General features: G+C 59.9%; 2 protein-coding genes across 4 annotated transcripts in view; both read left to right on the top strand.

The window, feature by feature from the left end:
- DTX2 (deltex E3 ubiquitin ligase 2) overlaps positions 1–13,844 on the top strand; it is a 35,172-nt gene extending 21,328 nt beyond the window's left edge. Inside the window, exons 5-11 of one of the 2 annotated variants that reach the window (XM_028109977.1) lie at positions 547–647; positions 5,268–5,408; positions 8,387–8,460; positions 9,870–10,028; positions 10,643–10,804; positions 12,032–12,121; positions 13,207–13,844. In XM_028109977.1, coding sequence (XP_027965778.1) covers positions 547–647; positions 5,268–5,408; positions 8,387–8,460; positions 9,870–10,028; positions 10,643–10,804; positions 12,032–12,121; positions 13,207–13,434 — 955 coding nt within the window. In that variant the 3' untranslated portion in view covers positions 13,435–13,844. The remainder of the gene's footprint in view (positions 1–546; positions 648–5,267; positions 5,409–8,386; positions 8,461–9,869; positions 10,029–10,642; positions 10,805–12,031; positions 12,122–13,206) is intronic. The other variant, XM_028109979.1, reaches the window with a different exon arrangement.
- A 1,955-nt stretch (positions 13,845–15,799) lies between these two features.
- On the top strand, positions 15,800–19,272 carry UPK3B (uroplakin 3B). 2 transcript variants are annotated; one of them, XM_088017155.1, is made up of 6 exons: positions 15,800–15,887; positions 16,039–16,200; positions 16,413–16,650; positions 17,949–18,028; positions 18,514–18,643; positions 19,113–19,272. In XM_088017155.1, exons 1-6 carry the CDS (start codon positions 15,800–15,802, stop codon positions 19,270–19,272), a joined length of 858 nt encoding a protein of 285 aa, XP_087873281.1. The 2 variants fall into 2 exon arrangements, with proteins under 2 accessions (XP_087873281.1, XP_027965582.1); XM_028109781.2 differs by having other exon boundaries at positions 16,039–16,188.
- The last annotated feature ends 493 nt before the right edge of the window (positions 19,273–19,765 follow it).

The following is a 19,765-nucleotide window of genomic DNA, read 5'->3' on the forward strand; positions in this document are numbered from 1 at the left end:
ATTCTGACAAAGCTAGTGAGCTCAAAATTCTTTTAGGATTGTCTTCAGAATCTGAATTGCCCAGGAAAACCTTTTTTTTTTTTTTTTTTTTTTTTTAACGCTTAAAGCTTCCTTCTTGATCACTTGTAAACTTCTGAGTCTCACCCCAGCGCTGTTCTTTCCCATCACGGCTCTGGCCCCGCCTGCTAATGCTCTCCCGCCTCTTAGCCTGGCTTGGAGTTTGACTCTCCCTACTTGATTTTGGCCGGGGTGGTGGGCCAGGCTGTGGGCTTCACATCCTCAGTATTCAGCTTCTCTAGGTTAATTTGGGTCTGAGCGTGGTGAAATTCAGCTTTCTTTGCTCCTCTTTCCAGATATCAGGGTCTTTAATTAAAAAAAAAACAAAAAAACAACCCAGAAGTCCTCGTTCACACGGACGTGGCCATGCAAAGTGAAGTTCTGAAGGGGCCCCAGCAGCACCAGCGTTTTCACATCTTGGGCTGGCTCTGGCTCTGGTTTCTGCTAAGTTGGCTCCTACATTCAGCTTTGTTCTCTCTTCTCCCAAAGTGCCTCCCTCCCCAGCGGTCCTGCGAGCAGCCCTGGGAGCATCCCCGCCGCGGTGCCCGTGCAGATGCCGAAGCCCAGCCGGGTCCAGCAAGCCCTTGCAGGTAGGCACCTTGCTGGGTCCTGGGTTCCAGAACAGGCTGTGTCTGGCGGGACAGGACGTAGAGGCTGTGGGAGAATGCGTGGGCCGGGGGGGAGACTGTGGGGTGGGGGTCTTGTTACTCTCTCTGTTCTCACGGAAAGCCACAGTGGCTCCATGGTGGGGGGGGCAGTGCCTCTTTTCCGTGATGGCGTACCCTCAGTGAGTGAGCCTTTCACTCGGGGGGGGGGGCGGCCTGCCTGATGACAGTGGGTACCCTGGTGTGGACCTTTCCCCATCTTTGAAATTTCCACATCACTTTTTTTTTTTAATAAAGATTTTATTTATTTATTTATTTATTTATTTGACAGAGAGTGGGAGAGAGAGAGAGAGAGAGAACATAAGCAGGGGGAGGGGCAGAGGGAGAGGGAAAAGCAGGCTCCCCACTGAGCAGGGAGCATGATGTGGGGCTTGATCCCAGGACCCTGGGATCATGACCTGGGCCACAGGCAGACGCTTAACTGACTGAGCCACCCAGGCGCCCCTCCGCGTCACTTTAATTATGGTTTGAGTCACTTGTCCGTCCTGAAATGCTTTACGTATTTCCCTGAAGGGGCCCTCGGGGGGAACTCAGCTGTTTTGGCTGGAGTTCTGCTTTGAATCAGTGGTTTTGTGTCCACCTCGATCTTTTGTTAACCATACACCTTTGAATTGTTTTTAAAATTCCTTTTATAGGTTAGGGAGTTACTGAAAATTACTTTTTAATGAGTGGGAAAGGCAAAATGTCATAGAAAGGTAGGGGGAGTGTAGTGAGGTTGAAGCAGGAGAATAAGATAACCCAAGTCTGTGTGTTAAGTGAGTCACTCTAGTAGCACAGTGGGGTTCGAGGGGACAGGCCTGGAGCAGGGAGACCCGTGCAGAGCCCGACTCCATGGCTCAGGGGAGCTAGCCAAGGGCCTGACTCGGGCCTCGGCAGTGGTGGAGGTAAAAGCTTCTGTCTTGGTGACTAGGTGGGTCGAGAGAAGGAATGGAATGAGGCCCGGTGTGCGGCTGAGGCACTAAGGAGGGGTTTTGTGTGTATCTTCCTTCATTTCTTCCCAGTAACAGCTCTGCGAGGTAGGAACTTTTATTCCTTATTTTATACTTGAGGAAACTGAGCCTCAGAGAGTTCTAGAAACTTCTCAAGATCAGCCGGCCAGCCCTTGGCAGAGCTGGGACTCAGCCCCAGCATTCTGGGCTCCAGAACCTAGGTTCTCAGCAGTTACACTGTGCCATTCCCCAGTCCGGTGGGAGCACGTAGAGGGGCAAGGGGGGCGGGCGCTGCTGGGTCGTACCTGGGCGGAGCTGTCCTGGAGGCAGTGGGCATTTAGATGTGCAGCTCAGAAGAGCAGTCTAGGGCGGAACGGGGTGACCTCTGCCCCCCATGGGGGGGATGTATGAGCTTACAGAGACTGCAGGTGGGATGCTGGGAAGAGAACTGGAAGGAGATGGAGGGACCAGTCAGAGAGGTGGGAGAAGATGGGAGAGTGGGGCCCTCTGGAACCTGCTTCAGCTGCTCAGCCATCAGCCCTGTGCCGGGGCAGAGAGAACAGTGAGCAGACATGTGGCGATTGCAAAGTTCCCACCCAGTTGAGGTCTTCATGTGGTACCAGCTGAGTCAGACCCGTGCGTGCATGCGTGGGGTGGTGATCTTATTGGAGAAAGGTTGTGGGTGACCAGGCGTAGCCGGCACAAGACTGAGCTCCATTCAGCTCTGTAATCACTAAGGCTAAAATACAGATGCTATAAAAACCTTTCTAAACGCAGCTCAGAAGTGTTCTGGGGCTCGAGTTGCACTTGCTCCCTTTCCTATGCTCCTGAGGCTGAGGACCCTTTTAGTCTGTGGCCCAGAGTGTCCTTAGTGTCCCCCATCCCCTTGGCTCTCAGATCAATCCTGGAGGTAGGTGGGTCTTTTAACCTCCATTTTATTCATTGGGGAAATTTGGGGATCTCGGTCCCAGCCAGCAAGGAGTGGAGACTGGAGCTCGTGGCCAGATGCCACCTCCTCTGAACACAGGCTCTGCCTTGCACCTGCCGGTGGGACTCTAGTCTCAGGTGCCAGGGAAGGAGAGATCCCGAGCCAGCCCCCAGGAAGTAGGGTCTGGAGAATGTCTTCTTTCCCCGGGCCACGTTAATGGATTCGGGAATACTCGGGCCGCCGTTGAGGGACGTGGGGTTTTGCGGGTAGGTTTACAAAGCAGTGGTCACGCTGTGGAAGGACTGGGTACCCTCTACGCAGGCAGAGGAAGGCCATGGAGGAGCCGCCTCCTGTCAGGCCAGCAGTGCCTCAGGTGACAGCTTCCCTGGCCACGCCCGGGCCCAGCCCTCTCCTCGGAGTGTCTGTGTTTCACGCTGCTGCAGCCCCCCCAGGGCCGGGCAGCCAGGGCCGAGTGGAATTGGGACCCAGCTTGGTCAGGTCGGTCAGAGGACAGGGGGACCGGAGCCCCGGTGTCCGAAAGGAGATGTTTGCACATCTGACCGCTGCAGGGCCTCTCTCTGGGGGTCTGGCGGAGAAGTGGGCACCCTCTCAGATAATTGGGGGAGCTGTGGCCATGTGAGCTTGGGGGCTGTCCCTGAGCCCTGCTGTTGGGAAGTTGTGATGGCCCACTCATGGCGTTTCGCGCCCCCGCCCCCCCCCCCAGCAACCCATCCTGTCCAGTGGATGTTGCTTTTACAAAGTGTAGGTGTGGGGTGATTTTCACACTTTCCCGCAAGAAGGCCGACGCACGGAGCAGGGGCTCCTGCTCTGCAGGCTTCTAAGTTGAGACTTCTGTGTCTGTGACTTGAATTCAGGGGAGGGGTCCTGCATCGACGAGGGCAGAAGCATTGTTCATGCTGGCCTCAAAGAAGCCACCCGGCAGCATTCAGGGGGATCTTGGTTCCCCAGCAGACAGGTGCTGTGCACCTCCTGTGACTGGGCCCTGCCCTCGGTGCTCGGTGCAGGGAAGACAGCAGTCATAACACCATAACATAACATAAAGATGCGAGTCCTTTCATGTAGTAAGAACGCTAAGCAGGGTAAAGGAGACACAGACAGAGGGGGACGTGGCCCTTTTAGATGGGGTGGTCAGGGAAGGGCTGCCTCGTAGGTGACGCTTGGAGAGAGGTCTGGTTGAAGTGGAGCAGAGAGTGTTGGGGGAGGAGGTCATGGTCAGTGCAAAGGCGCAGGGTTCTACGAAAGCATTGTTCCCGTTGTGCCCCCTCCCCTCCCCCGTGCCTGCTTGTCATTCGGTCTGCCTGACATCTAGTTCAAACCTACTTTGGAGCTCAGGAGCAACCAACCTTGAGACGCTGGTGGCATCACATTGCCTGATGAACAAGTGCCCGGGGTGCAGCCTTGGTCTTCCGATGTGCGCTTTGGTGTCTTTTGCGAGTGGCCGCCACAGCGCCCCCTCCCACCTCTGCTGTGCTGCCCAGGCTGCTGGCTGGCCTCTGCTTCTGTCCCCGACTGGGCACATTTGCCACATTCAGTCTTTGTTCTTCGAGGCCACAGTGGCTGGCCCATCCAGGATCTCTGCTTCCTGCCCCGGGTTGCCCTCGGTACCCAGCCCTTGAGCCTGATACTGAGTGCTCGGAAAGTCTTCCTCAGGCTCGGAAAGCCTGCCTCAGGGCAGGCCCAGAGCTTCCTGAGACACTCAAGAGCTCACTTGCCCTGTGGAGGAGGTTTTACTGAGCTAGACGGAGGGCAGGGAGGATTGGGTGGGTGGTGCTGTGGACAGCAAGGCAGGCTGAAGGTGTGGCAGGAATAGGGGCTCCCACGGGAGGACATGCTGGGTTCCCGGGAGGTATTGGGTCCTCAGCGAGTGCCAAGGGAGCAGCATGGGGTGAGGGTCCAGCTATAGCATGTGTGGAACACCAGGCTGAGGAGTGAGGCCTTCCCCCTGTGGGTGTGCCCACGGTGCTACCCTCCAGGACAGAGAAGGCTTGTTTGAGCCTTGACTGAGGGCGCTAGAGAAGGAAGCCACGGCCTGGGACCATTGGCTGCTCCAGAGGATCGGCCACAGGGGCCAGGGGGAGGCCTTAGTCGGGGAGCAGTCCCCGGGGCCAGCATTCTGTTCACCCACCCTAGCAATGGCACTGGAAGCACCTAGGGGGGCCAGATGGGCGTGAAAAGCAGATAGCACCCCACTGGAGGCAAGGTGACCAGGAGCCCAGAGGGCACGGCTGGGGGAAGTACGGGGGGCGGGGGGACTGTGAGCATGAGACCCTGTCCATGTCTCCATAGCTTGCCCATGCCCTTCCATGTCACCCCTCTGCTCTCCTTCTTGCGCCTGGCAGAAGGGAGATTCCCCCCCGGAATGGCATCCTGCCCTCCTGAAGCAAAGAGCCTCGCCCTGCCCCTTCCCCGCATGCTGTGTGCGTGGGCCAGTTGGTGGCTCGTACAAATACCTGTGGAGCTCTGATGAGCCGGGCATTTCACTGGTTCCTGGCCTGGAGCTTAGCTGCCTCGAGCCTCCAGCAGCCGATTCCTCGGGAAGATCGGTGGGTCCTGCTGGCCGTTCACAGTGCCACCTGGACTCAGCCGGGGTTTGTGGATGTCACATGCCGAATGACTCCTTCTAACGTTTCTCCCCTCTCTGCATGTCTGATCTCGCACCCCGTGTAGGCATGACGAGTATTCTGATGTCAGCCATTGGACTCCCTGTGTGTCTTAGCCGCGCACCCCAGCCCGCCAGCCCTCCCGCCTCCTGTCTGGCCTCTAAAAGTCACAGCTCAGTTAAGAGATTGAGGAAAATGTCCATGAAAGGTAGTTCCTGCTCACAAATACTCTCTGGCCTCTGCTAAGCCTCCGAGTCTTGCTGCCTCTGACTCTCCTGCATCGATCGCTCTTCTCTGACCCCCACGGCCCTTCTCCGCTTCCTTTATCCCCAGGGGAGGGCCTCAATGGCCCTTTTGCCTGCCCTTGGTGCAGAGGTGGGCCCCAAAAGCCACTTACTGCCGAAAACCCACAGTTCAGAAGCTCCTGTCTTCCTGGCACAGGTGGAGTGTGAGGGGCCTGTTCTTGAGGCCTCTGTGACTCTATAAACACAAGCATGGGCTGAGGCCAGCTCAGGATGGGGTGACTCTGTCCCTCCCAGCAGGGCCAGCGTGCGTCTCAGGAAAGGCCCCCAGCCCTATCTGGCCACCACGAAGGACTACTTCAGAGGAGTCCCCCAATGGGGCTGCGCTGCCCATCACATGGCTGGGGAGGAAGGGGTTTCAGGACCATGGAAGGTGCTGTGGATTTTAAGCAGACTTACGTGAAGGGGCCTGTGGGTAGTAAGTTCTTAACCTACCATTTCGAAAGCCTATGCCTCTGACTTTGGGCTGGAGATGCACAGACTGCTGAAAGCCCGGTGACCTTCAGCGTGTTGTGGTGAGCAAGCGAGCACGGCTCTGGCGCAGCCAGCCTGGGTTCCAGTCTTGGTTCTGGCTTCATGTCTCACACCTGTGTCTCCATGCATGAGCCGGCACCTGGTACTTACTAGCAGGTCGGTCGTGGGAGGAATAGGAAATGCACACATGAGGCGCCCGGCATGTAGTCACGGGGGTGCTCTGATCATGCCCACTGCCTATCTAACCCCAACCCTGCAGGTGTCAGGGAGGCCCAGCAAGTGGCATGGGCCTTTGGAGGGAGTGTGGGCCTTTGCACAGGCCCGGAGCTTCCTGAGACACTCAGACTGGCCCGGGAAGAATGCAGGCTCTTGGTAGACACTCTGACCTTCCTTCCTGGGCTCAGATGTCCCTTTCTTGGGGTTGGTGGTCACCTGGCTAGCCCCCTTAAGAGAAGTGTGGATCGTGGAAAGCTACCTTGGGTTCTAAAAGGCCACCTGGGCAAGGGCAAGTAGCGGGGAAATGAGATGCTGAGCCAGGCCTCACCAGAGCTGGGCCCAAGGCTAGTCCCGGCAGATGGGGTCCTGGGGTCCCTATGCTTTTCTAAAATGCTCCTCTCCTCACTCTGAGTCCCAGCAGCTACCAGGACAGCTACCAGTGCTGGCGGTCACTGTGCTCTGGCCTGGCCTTCTCACCAGTGACCAGTCCGGGGCCTAGAAATCTGTGTGTGTCTGTATGTGTTGGGGGGAGGGTGCAGGGAGGGTGCGCATGTGCGTGTGTGTGTGTATGTGTGTGACGTTTACATGTGTGTGGGGAAGTTTGGGTGTGTGTGGAATGTGTTGGGGGACATTTGTGTGTGTGTGGTATGTGTGTGAAGGGGTAGAGGTACATTTGTGTGGAGGTGTGTGTGTGTGAAGAGGTTGGAGGGGCTGTTTGTGAGGGGGTGTGGGCTGCGTGTGTGAGGGGGTTGGAGGGGCTGTTTGTGAGGGGGTGTGGGCTGCGTGTGTGAGGGTGTGTGTGTGTTTTGATGGGTGGGGGATGTGTGTGTGTGTGTGGGACTGTGGGGAGTGTGTGAGGGGTGGAGGTACATTGGTGTGGGGGGTGTGAGGGGGTGGGGGGTGTGTGTGTGAAGGAATTGGGGGGACGTTTGTGTGTTGGTAGGGTGGTATTCCTTGGTCCATAACTGCCTCTCACAACAGTCACAATTCGGGTCAGGATGAGGTCTGCATTTTGAGGTGAGGGAGCTGAGGTTCAGGTGGTATGCTTTGGTCCCAGCGTGACAGCCAGAACCAAACCTGACATTGCCTGCTCCCAGCCTCTGCTCCCCTCCTAGCTGTCGCCTGGCCTTCTCTGGTTTTGAGGGCACTTGGCTGTGGAGACCTCAGGCTTGTCTGTCTTTGCAGTCACACCTGGTGGCTCTGAACTTGGGTGCAGACCAGGGTCCCCCTGGTGTCAGAGGCTAGGAGCGGGACCTACCCAACGACCCGGAGGCAGGAAGAAGAGCTTTCCCCGGCTGCACTGGTCTTTCCGGGTCCTCCTTTCTGCTCCTGCACAGCTTTGCTGCCATTCTCTGTCATTCTGCCGCTGCCTCTGGCTGGAGAAGCCCCAGACCTGGCCAGTTCTCTCCCCGGCTGCGAGAGTTTCTCATTTAAGGGGCGTTGGGGGGGGGCCCGTGTGGGGCCGGGCTCAGTGTTGATGCAGGCGCAGGGCTGCCCCTCCCAACTTTGTGCACGTGGGGGGTCTTGAGAGGAGTGGGGTGGCTGGGGTGCCCTTCCTGCTGCGTCCCAGCTCCTTCCCGGACTTGGCGTGTCGCTGAGACCCCACGGTCCAGGGCCAGGCAAGAGAAAACCATGGTCTGTCGTGACCTTATCCGTGTGGCATTGTCTGCAGTCGGCGTGCACACAGATGCCCGCCGGGCAGGCATCCGCTGCACGTTCAGCTCCTGGAACTTCTCTTGCCTTGGCTTTTTCACGAGAGTAATGGAGATTGAGTGAAACAGCACTGCTGGAACATGCTCCAGACTGGTTTGTTGTAGAAGCTGCTGTTCGACTTTCTGTGTGTCCTCGGAAGAGCCTGGGTCTAGCCTTCTGACCGAATACGTGTGGGGATGTGGTGGAGGCCCACACATGGCTCCTGACGGCTGGGACCTCCGGTCTCCGGTCCTCGTCCACTGCCTCCAGGGCTCCTGGGGCCGGGCCTCCAGCGGGTGGACCAGATAGGGCTCTGCCAGGCCGAGCTCCGGGCGTCTGCAGTGGTGCCGTGTCTCCTCTTGCACGCTCACCCCTCCCACCTCGGCCCTTCTCAGTGTCCTTCCCGGCAGCTTGGGCCTCTCCCTTGTCCTCCTTCCTCTCTAGATTCAGCGTCTCCAGTTCGTACTCCTTGGGACACTGCTAATGTTCTTCTCTCTTCTAGGAGGGACTCCAAAGCCAGAGCCAGAACAGGTGATAAAAAAGTATACGGAAGAGCTGAAAATGGCCCCAGATGAGGTACGTGTCGCTGGAGCCACGCTGCTTCTGGTTTGGTTTGGAGATGAGGGTTGGCTCCAGAGGAGAAGGTTACCAGCCTTTTCTTGCTGGGAGGGTGCTTCCCAAGGTGCCTCTGAGTGCCGGCCGTGGTCCGGGTACTTGGGTTTGATCTCCCAGCCTCCTGGAGGAGGCAGGCCTTACCAAGGGGAGATGGCCTGGCTTCAGAGGCCCAAATTCTGATCTAAGCTTTGCCGCTCATGGGCTGTGGTCCTGAGCAAGGCTCCTACACAGGCCTGTGCGTAGCCCTCTGCCTGGGCCATCCTGGAGACAAGGGGTGGGAGAGCCTGCCTCACTCCCCGAGGACCGAGCTAGGGAAAAGCGTGGCTTTGTCCCCTTGGCACTCCTGCCCCTCTGGCTGTGGGGAGAGCCAGTCAGCCTCGCTGTCATTACGGGGCCTGCCAGACCCTCATAGCAGCTTCGGTAGGACCCGAGCCTCTGTGCTGAGCCGCGTTTTGGGGGCTGCTGTGCCACTGGTCTCTGATTTGCATGGAGAGTCCCAAGGACTCTGGGGGCACGGGGCAGGGGGTCATGGATTAAAGGGCAGTCGTGCTAGTACAGAACCGAGGCCTCCGCCCCACCTCTTTCTCCCGCAGCTCTGGCTGGTAAAGGTTGAGTGACCTGGAGGTTGTCCCCGCGTCCCCCACCCTCCCTCCAGAGCTGTCAGCACGCAAATCTGTGTCCTTGCCTTTGCCCTTGCAGCCCCCGCCCCCACCTGGCATAACTGGGCTGCTCTGTACCAGCCTCCTGGCCTCCAGGCAGCTGTGATCATGCTGGTAGCCTCACCTTAAACCCTTCGGCAGGGTCCCCTGCCATGGGAGACAAAGCCCCGCTCCTCAGCTTGGCCGTCAGAACCTCATGGGCCTGGTCCTGACCCGCCTGTCTCTTTTACACCCTACTCACCCCTGCCCCCCGCGGCTGCCACCGCCCTTCCCAAACTAGGCTGCTTTCTGCTCCAGAACATTCTCTTCCCTTTCCCTGCCATGCCCGTTCCCGTCCTTGTCAGCCTTGTCCTTTCTCCCTCGTGACAGCCAGCTTTGAGGTCCTCTCCTCTCAGTTTCCTGCCCTGTTGTTTCCCTTCTCCCGGCCCGTGTCTGCTGCTGTCTTCAGCCTGTGCTTCTGTCACTGCCAAGGCCCCCGTGCCCCTGTGCTCGTGGCCGCCTGTCGTCCCCTCTCCTGTGGCGAACCCTCTAAGGGCGTGGATCCTGGTGCCTCGTCTGTCTTCCCCACCTCTGGGACAACTGACTACAGGAATGACTGCCCATAATTCTGGCATTTCGGCAGATGACGGCCTTTTCCTGTTAAGACCCTCCACCCCCCCTTGTGGCGCAGCGGGCTGTCGGTGAGCGTGCCCTGTGCTGGTCTCCCTCCAGGACTGCATCATCTGTATGGAGAAACTGTCTGTGGTGTCCGGCTACAGCGATGTGACCGACAGCAAGACCATTGGGCCCATGGCTGTGGGCCGCCTTGCCAAGTGCAGCCATGCCTTCCACCTGCTGTGTCTGCTGGCCATGTACTGCAACGGGAACAAGGTGCCTGCACGTCTGCCTCCCACAGGTGCCCACAGTCCTGCTGCGGTCCTGCTGCGGCTGAGCAGAGGACTGCTGCTGTCCTGCGGGGGGCCCGGGACGCTCTCGGAGGCAGACTCACGATGTCTCCAGGCCTGGGCCCTTGGCAGGGTAGAACTTGGCCACTGTGGGCCTGAAGGTGGCAAGGGACACCTGGCTGCTGTCCTTTGGTGGCGCTTAGCCGGAACGGACAGAGGTTGGGAGGACAGAGAGGAGGACCCGAGTCACGTGTCAGACTTCGGGGCTTGGCGTGGCGTCTCCCGCCTGCAGCATCCCTGGGCCGCCCTGTACCAGCCAGGGTGCTGGCACCAGCATTTGCTAGGTCACGGGGTTTTTGTTTGGTCTGAAACCTGTTCGACCGTGGAGACTTGTACACCAACCTGATTTGCCTCCTTGATGCTGGTCTCCCAGTACCTCGCCCCCACGTCGACCGTCTTTCCAGGGAAGCCGTTGGGGTCGGGTTTCTATGCCGGGAGGGAGTCAGGGGACGAGCTGGGGACCTGCTGTGGGGCAGGGGGCTGTGCTAGGCACTCTCTCAGGGCCACCGGCTCAGTCCATGGTGCTCTGCTTTGTCTCAGGACGGAAGTTTGCAGTGTCCTTCCTGCAAGACCATCTACGGGGAGAAAACGGGGACCCAGCCCCGGGGGAAGATGGAGGTGTTCAAGTTCCAGGTATCTCTCCCCGGCCATGAGGACTGCGGAACAATACTCATAGTTTACAACATTCCTCACGGCATCCAGGTAAGGGGCACGAGAGGAGCCTCCTGGGACCGTTCTGGAATCGGTCCCTCTCACTCTGGGGCAGTCTTCTTCCTACGCCACCCCTCTCTCAGTGGTCTGATCCCTGGGGCACTCAGGAGGCCCCAGCCTCCCAATTTCAGGCTCCCAGGAACCAGGAGGCACCAGCGTCTGGGGACGGAACAAGCTTGTAGGGCTGTGGAAGCAAAGAGGTGGCCTGCAGCCCTTTCCTGATGCAGGGAGGGCATCCTGGGGGCAGAGACATCATAGCTGGGTTTGTACTGGGCAGAAGGCCAAGTGTATAAAGCAGGAAGAATGCTTGTGTTGAGGGGCTGAATAACGGGGGATCCCACAGGGCAGGGAGATGCCAACAGTGAGGGCAGTTGCTCTTGAGAGGCCAGCTCAGTGGCCAGATCCAGGCCTGCCTTGGGTGTGGTGGGGCCAGCTCTAATGTCAGGAACAAGACAGGAACCTGAGCAGAAGGTCCCAGGGTCCCAGTAGAGATCCAGATAGGAGCCCTGGGTCTTTCGGCCTCCTGCTTGGGCCAGGGCTGACCTCAGAACCAGTGGCAGGTGGGGAAGGTACTGGGCAGTGGAGACCAGGACCCAGAGGGGCCTGTCTGTGACAGGTGGGGTGTGCCTGTTTTGTCCAACCACATGCTTTTCCCTGGTTTCCCTCTGCTTCTTCTCAGGGGGTCATAGTGAATTTTAAAAACATTCCCGATGGCCTTAGAGCCACAGAGCAGTGTGTGTGTGTTGGTGGGGGGGGGGGGTGTTGGAGGTGTATGTGATGTGCCTCTGAGTGGCAGAGGGCAGACGAGCAAGGGCCTTCCACTGTTCTAGCCCTCTCTCCTCCGTCCTGTTTGCTGCCCCTGTGCCAGACCCCGCTGTGGCCCCATCTCGAGCAAGGGGTGAAGGCGTCAGGAAGGAGGCCCTGCCATCTCGGCCACAGAGCCCAGAGCCCAGAGGGGCACCAGCAGGGTGGGAGCGTGTGCCCCGGCCTTTGATGAGCTCTGGCCTCATCAGTTTGCAGGAGCGTCTGTGCCAAACCGAGTGGCCTGGCGTCAGGGAAGGCCGTGTCATGTCCGGTCTCTGAGGGGCGGGATCTGAGACACGGAGTTATTTGGTCTCAAGTGCAGGAATAGCCCTGGCCGGGGAGGCAGAGGGTGGGCTGGGCTGCTGGGCCCCTCTCAGGATGCACCCACACCCAGTGTCTGCGTTCCTCCTGCAGGGCCCAGAGCACCCCAACCCCGGGAAGCCGTTCACCGCCAGGGGGTTTCCCCGCCAGTGCTACCTTCCAGACAGTGCCCAGGGCCGCAAGGTGAGGAAGGGGCCCCCCGGGGCTGCTTATGGGCAGTTCGAGCAGGTGGGGTGGGGAAGGGCCCAGCCTGGTGGCCATGCCTGCTCTGCCCTGCTCACCTTCTTCTTCTGGGGCTGGCTGGGGTGCTGGCCCCTCCTTCCCAGGGGCGGCTGTGCATTAGGCATGCTCCCCCAGGAGAGATGACTGGAGAGGAGGCCTCTTCCGTCAACCTCCCGGGCCAGGTCACCTGGTCTTCAGTCAGGTTAGCATGACGAGATCAGTGGGGTGGGGGCAGTGGGGGTGCAGGGGACAGGAAAGGACTGGGTGACTGGGACGGCCTGCAGAGCCACCTCCTCGCTGAGACTAGGGAGAGCATTCCCAGCAGACAGAGCAGCTCATGAGTGGCAGCAGGTGGGCCGGGCTGGAGGCTGGGAAGAGTCTGGGGAGGACCAGAGCCCCTTGTGGGGGCAGTGGGGCATCGGGCACCCCTAGGCCGCCCTGGGTGTTGCTGGTTGGAGGTTTGAAAAAGCTTCTTCTGGCTGCTGGGAGCGTGGCCGGCAGGTACTGGATGTGGGGGAGCAGAGAGGCGCGGGCTCCCTCAGGAGGGAGAGGCCGACTTGGAAGTAGGGCCGAGTTAGGCCGGCCCCAGGTATGGCTTGAGCAGCGGATGGTGGTGCCCTCTGACGGTCCTCTTGGGCGGTGAGGTCAGCAGGTAGAGTTGTTAGATTAGAGTTGTTGAGAGAGGAGTTAGGACTGGAGCCGGAGGTCGGGGACCCCCACAGATGGGGCTCCAGGCCCGGGACTGTGGGTGGGCTCACTCAGGAGAGCGGCCTGGCCCCGGCCCTGCCGGCGGTCACAGTACAGGTCGGAGAGAGAGGGCTTTGCACCCCTTGGCGTGCCCCACCCACGGCTGGCATTGCACCCAACACCACTGCGCCCATCCTGGCCCCCACTGCTGGGGCAGGTCAGTCCCGGGAAGGGGAGCGAGCAGTGGATGCCAGCAGCTGTCGACCGTCCCTGTGCCCTGCCGCTCTGGGGTGAAAAACCCGTGCCCAGGCCTGCGCTCGCTCACCAGGCCCTCCCTCCCTTTCCGCCCCCCGCGGCAGGTCCTGGAGCTACTGAAGGTGGCCTGGAAGAGGCGACTCATCTTCACAGTAGGGACGTCCAGCACCACGGGAGAGACAGACACAGTGGTGTGGAACGAGATCCACCACAAGACAGAGATGGACCGCAATGTGACAGGCCACGGCTACCCTGACCCCAACTACCTGCAGAATGTGCTGGCCGAGCTGGCTGCCCAGGGGGTGACCGAGGACTGCCTGGAGCAGCAGTGACCCCCGAGCCTGGCCGGCCCCAGCCCCGCCCCGCCTGCCTCCGGCAGCCAGCCGCCCTCTCCCCACGCAGCCGGCTGGGCTGTCGCTGGGATGGGCAGGCAGGAAGGTGCCTTTCCTCAGAGGCTGCAGTGTTTGTCGGGGCCTGCCTTCCACCCCCCTCCTCCCCTCCAGGCCTGGATCTGCGTGGGAGTTGGGCAAGCCTGGGGAGTTGTACTGTGGGGGCTTAAGATGCAGCTACCTCAGAGCGTGGGGCCCTGCCCTTGGCGGGCTGCTTTGGGTCCATAGTGCCGGGGGCCTGGCGTGGGGTGAGGCGAGACTGCCCCATCGTAGCCAGGGCAGGCATGGGTTCAAGGTCAGCTTCTCATACCTCAGATGTTCTGTTTGCAATAAATGCCCTATAGCCAAAGTCAGCAGGCCTTGGTGTGTTTTTTGGTGGAGAGGCTGTGCATGTGTGCATGCGTGTGCGTGCACCCTGCTGCGTCCAAGCAGGAGGGGCCGCAGACTGCCTGTTCGCCCCGCATTCCCCAATGACCGAGCTGCGGTGAGGCCCGAGAGCCCACCCCCTGACCTGGGCTGCTGCCCCGTCCCCACTCCAGTTCTCACCGCGTGCGGTCCAGTGACTCTGCCAGGCCCACCGTCCCATTTATTCCCCGAGTAAGACGCTGCTTGCACGTGGCGGGTGCTGCTGGCTTCCAGGTTCTGGATGAGGGAACAGGTTCAAGGATGCAGTGACTGGCCCAGGGTCCCAGGCTCACAGTAGAGCTGGGCCTGGAAGAGGGCCAGGGCTGGTCTGACCCCATACTTGAAGTTCTAATTCTTCTCAACCCTCTTAAGAGGATCAAATACCCCAGCCTGCCGTCTGTCTGGGGGCAGTGACTGTGGCCCGGGGCTGCAGGGACACCGGCCACATCCTGAGTGGGCCCCGGGTACTTTTGCCTCCATAAACCCTTTTTCTCCATAAGAAAAAAAAATTAAATTTTTTATGTGTTTTTATATTTTATGTGTTGGTATAAAGATGAATATATTATATATTAAAGCATTTTTCTTCCACCTAAAAGTTTGGGGTTTTGGGGGCGCCTGGCTGACTCAGTCAATAGAGCATGTGACTCTTGAGTTCGAGCCCCATGTTGGGTGTAGAGATTGCTTAAAAATAAAATCTTAAAGTAGTTACCCTATGACTCAGTGATTCCACCCCTAGGCATGTATCCAAGAACAGAAGACAGGTCCACACAAAACTTGTGCATGAACGCTCGTGGCAACATTATTCATAACAGCCAAAAAGTGGGAACAGCCCAACTGTCCGCCGAGGGGCCAGGAAACAAAATGCCCGGTCTCCGTACAGTGGAGGGAAAGTTCTGGAGCCCTAAGGAAGAACAGAGGCCGGCCACACGCTACAACATGGATGAACCTGGACAACAGAACACTAAGTGAAAGAAGCCAGCCCCAGCTCGCCACTTGGGTGATTCTGTCGATGTGAAGTGTTCGGTACAGGGAAGTCCGTGGAGGCTGAGAGTAGACGGTTGCCGGTTGCCGGGGGAGCGGGGAATGGGGAGTGACTTATCATGGGTACAGCGTGTTCTCTCGGGGTGATGCACACGTTCTGAACTTAGTGGTGATGTTTGCACAACCTTGTGAAAACCCACTGTGCTGTGGATTTTTAAAAGGATGAATTTTATGTGAATTATCTTTTTTCTTAAATTATATCTTAACAAAAAAATAGAACCCAAAGGACTAAAGTAAATGGGAGGCTTGTCAGCTGTCAAAGGTCCTTTCTCTGACTCCAGACTCCTGTTAGACAAGAATGTGGCCTTGTGGAGGGAGGGCAGGGTGCTGAGATGGCAGTAGGACCGGGGTGGGGGGGTGGGGGGGGTGCTGTCCTGGGGCTGGAGCTGGACAGGTTGGCTTGGGCCTCTGCATCCTGCTCGCACTCCCTAGGTGGGGATGGAAGGCCAGAGGGAGGCTCTTGGCACCTGGAGTGCGGGAATCTCAGGCATGTGGCCCTGAGCCCAGGTTTCCAGAGACTGGGTCCTCTCCAGGGCAGGGAGGCTAGCTGGGAGCCCAATTCAGACATGGGACTCTGGTGGCCTGGCTGGCATCTGGGGGTCCGGTGGCATCCCCTTCAGTCCTGCACTGGGGCCTGGCACTAGCCTGCCCCACCCTACAGCCCAGCCCAGCCCAGCCCCCTCAGGGTAGGCCGGGCTGGTGGGAGAGGGTGGGTACATTTACATTTTCAGGTCTTTCCAGGCCTTGGCCAGCCTCGCAGCCTGACTAACCGGCTCCTCCAGGCTCAAGGCGCTGGGGGCGGGGGTAGCCAGATCAGCCCCAGGCTGTGGATGTGGAAGAAAGCTGAGCTCGGGCGGCCATCATGGGGCTCCCCCAGAGGCAGCCTGGCCCATCGGTTCTGCTCCTCCTCGTGGGGGCGCTGATCTGGCCCTCATCTTGTGTGAGCCTGGGTGAGTGGGGGTCCTGGGATGAATTCATCTGGCCGGACCCAAGGGGCTGGGACCACCCGCTGGGGTTATTGGATCCTGGGAGCACCCCCACCTCCAACGGGGAGGCGGGGAGCAGGTCCCAGGACCCTCATGCCTATCTCCGTGGCCACAGAGCTGATCCCCTACACGCCGCAGATAACAGCCTGGGACCTGGAAGGAAAAGTCACAGCCACCACTTTCTCCCTGGAGCAGCCTCGCTGTGTCCTGGACGGGCATGCTGGCGTTGCCAACACCATCTGGCTGGTGGTGGCCTTCAGCAATGGTGTGTCACGGTGCGGGTCTGGGGCTGAGGAGAGCTGGCCAGTGGTGGACCAGGCGTTGGGCTTTATCCTGAACGGGCTCTGAGAGGGTGACAAAGTAACCTGGTTTGTGCCTGGAGGGAGCCTCTGGGCCCTGAGGCATGGAGGGGCCAGGCGGGCAGGGAGCCTTAGACCCAGCAAGGGGCTAGGCCCTCTAGCCCCCTCTGTCTGTCCCTTTCTAATGCAGCCTCCAGGGACTTCCAGAACCCGCAGACACGAGCTGAGATCCCAGCCTTCCCACGGCTGCTCACTGATGGCCACTATATGACACTGCCCCTCTCCCTGGACCAGCTGCCCTGTGAGGACCCCGAGGGTGGCAGCAGGGACGTCCCCCTGCTGCGGGTTGGCAGTGACCCCGGCTGCCTTGCTGACCTCCACCAGCCACCCTACTGCAACAGCCCCCTCCCGAGCCCTGGACCTTACAGGTGGGTCACTCCACCTGGACCCTGGGACAGGGGCTGTGCTGGGGGAGAAGGGGTCTCGGGTTAGAGAGCTGCCCTTCCTAGCCTCTCCCCAGACCCTTCCCCTTCACAAGCTTTGGTTTATGCCTCTGTGGGGTCAAGGAGCAGCACTCATCCCAGTTGGGGGGCAGGCAGAATGTGGCCTTTCCGGGAAGCCTGCCCATGAGGAAGAAGTGGGCACCAAAGGGCTGGTGGGGTCTCAGGCCCAGAGTTGGGCGGTGGGGGGTGCTGGGCTGCAGCCACTAGCCCATGGGTAGATCTGGCAGGAATCTAAGCCCCAGGCTGAGTCCGGGGCCAAGCAGTGGGTATGAGGCAGGGAAGCAGGAAATAAGACTACAACCCACTTTCTCCTGTGAAGAAGCTGAGGCACAGGGCACCATGGGCTTGTCAGGGTCACGGAGGGAGCCGCAATGAGAGCAGGTGTCCAGATGGGGGCTGGTCCCGATATGCCCCAGAAGAGCCAGGCCCAGGGGTCCTCAGGGAGTCCAAGTCCGGCCGAGAAAACCAGCACGGGGTGCAGGGAAGGTGGGGCATGGTGTGGGCTGGACCCGCGCTTCCATCCACAGCCTCCCTCTGCCTCTGCGCAGCCCCTGCCCGGACAGGACCACCCTCCCACCTCCCCCATGCCTACTTCCTGGCTCGGCTTCCTCTTACCTCCTGCCCCCATCCCTAGCAGCCACCGGAGCTGGCTGCCCTCGGTGCCAGACCGCCTGGGTCCCTCCATGCTCAGACACCTTCCAGGGCTCCCCACCTGGCACAAAGATACAACCAGACCTCCTCTGCGCGGCCTCTGGTGCCCTCAGTGCTCAGCCGGCCCCCGCCCTGGGACCCCAGGCTCTGAGTGCACCCTGACCACACCCCTCCCTCCCTGGACCTTTGCTTAGGGTGCCCGAGCCTAGTGGGGGGCCTTCTATGGCTTCCTAGGTGCCACTTGGCCAGCCTTTTTCTCTGGGAGGCCTGGGGCTCCCAGCTCCATCTGACCCGCTGAGCCACCCTGAGGCACTGTGTATATGACATTTAGTGACCGGGGCCCCCTAAACCAGATGGGGTGTCTGGAGAGCAATGGCTCAGTGCACTGGGACTGATGGCAGAGGTCACTGTGGTCAGCGCGGTCTCAGAGGGCCCCCAGAAGGGGACCAGGCCACAGCTGATCCCGATGTGCCCCAGAAGAGCCTGGCCCAGAACTGCCTGGAGCTTGGCCACTGTGGGCGCCCTGCCCAGGGCAGCTGAGGCTCAGACCTCCCCGCTTCTCCTCCCCGCAGAGTGAAGTTCCTCCTGATGGATGCCAGGGGCTCACCCCAGGCCGAGACCAGGTGGTCCGACCCCATTGCTCTCCACCAAGGTAGCCCTGGGGAGAGGGGTGCTCCGGCTCCAGTCTACCCCTGTGGACTCGTCACCCCCCTGCCAAATGGTCATGCTCAGCGGCCTCTCCCCCTGCTGCCATGAGACTGGGGGCCTGGAGGCAGTGTGTCCAAGTCCAGCCCCTCCCCGAAACAGAAGCTTGTGCTGGGGAGGTGGGGCACCGGGTCAGCCTCATGGGCAGACACACCGGCTCTGTCCATGCCCAAATGTTGGTCACCCCTCGGGTGCCCAGGTCCCAGCCCAGTCGTGGGCAGGGCGGTGGGCAGGCACATTGGCAGGAACAGCCTAGAAGGTGAGACCAAGGGGCTGGAGCTGTGGGTGATACAGGCGGGCAGGGCCCAGATGCCCGGCTGAGATGGACAGGTGGGTGGGCTCAGGAGGCTGTCAGGCCTTGAGTGTGAGCTTGGGTGGGGACATGACTGCCCTGGGGTCCAGGGGCAGCCTCTGAGCTGCTGCTGTGTGCAGGGAAGGCGCCAGCCTCCATCGACACGTGGCCAGGGCGGCGCAGTGGTGACATGATCATCATCACCTCCATCCTCTGCTCTCTGGCCGGCCTCCTGCTCTTGGCCTTCCTGGCAGCGTCCACCGCGTGCTTGTGAGTGCTGACGGCCCCATGGGCCTCTCTCCCACCCCGCAGAGCCCTTTCCCTCTCCCTGGTCCTGGCACCTGGAAGCCCTCCTTGAACCTTGCGGTTTTGAGTTGGCGATGCCCCTTCTAGGGATGTTCGGGGGATTTCTGCCCCAAGTCTCTCTCACCTGGAGGGCAGGGAGGTGGCCCAGCAGCTCCTCTGAACACAGGCTCAGAAAAGGGGCCACCTTGCTCCGCCCTGCCCTTCAGTGTGTCCTTGGCCCTGGCCTTTCTCCTGCTGGGCCTTGTTTTTTCGCCAGCCGGCCCTCAGTCACTTCAGGGAACTGATACCAGGGTAGTCAGGACAACCACCTGGAGGAGGTGGGCCAGCAGCTGGTTCTAGAAGGAAGGAAAGGAAGAGGCTGCGGGAGGAGGCCCGGGCTTGGCAGTGGGCTCCACCCAGCAGGAACCTAGTGCGGCCTCCTCTCCCCATCCAGCTCCAGCCTGTGGTGGCCTGAGGAGGCCCCGGAGCAGCTGCGGATTGGCTCCTTCATGGGGAAGCGCTACATGACCCACCACATCCCACCCAGCGAGGCCCCCACCCTGCCCGTGGGCTGTGAGCCTGGCCTGGACCCCCTCCCCAGCCTCAGCCCCTAGGCTGGCCCACGTGGCTGGGGCATGGCCGCAGGGAGTCGGGGGCAAGGACCTGGGGCTCATTCCCAGCCTCTGCGCCCACATGCCCCTTCCGCATCGCACTTCCCCGCCCTGCCCACAGTCCCACTGATATAGGAAAGATGTCAGGGTTCGTAGCCCACTGCCGACAAGGAACACTTGAGACGTCTTTGGTGCAAAAAGGTGGTTTTATTAAAGCACGGGAGACAGGACCCGTGGGCAGAAAGAGCTGCTCTGGGGTGGCGAGGAGTGGCCCATTATATATATACTTTCAAGTTAGGAGGGCATTAGGGATAGCATAAGTTTCTAAGGAATTTTGGAAGCAAGGTTTCCAGGATCCTGAGGGGGCTAGCTATTGTTAGGAAAAGGTCATTTATTACTGTTCAGTAAAAAGTGTCACGAGACCCTTCAGATGTATATCGGTGCGTCATATGCTCGGAGGATGACTGCCAACATGTATCTTGGGGGTTTCGAGATA

This window comes from Eumetopias jubatus, unplaced genomic scaffold, assembly GCF_037043125.1.
Source record: "Eumetopias jubatus isolate StellerSeaLion01/CBP00866 unplaced genomic scaffold, mEumJub1_p1.0 scaffold_12, whole genome shotgun sequence".
In the NCBI taxonomy this organism is placed as follows: Eukaryota; Metazoa; Chordata; class Mammalia; order Carnivora; family Otariidae; genus Eumetopias; species Eumetopias jubatus.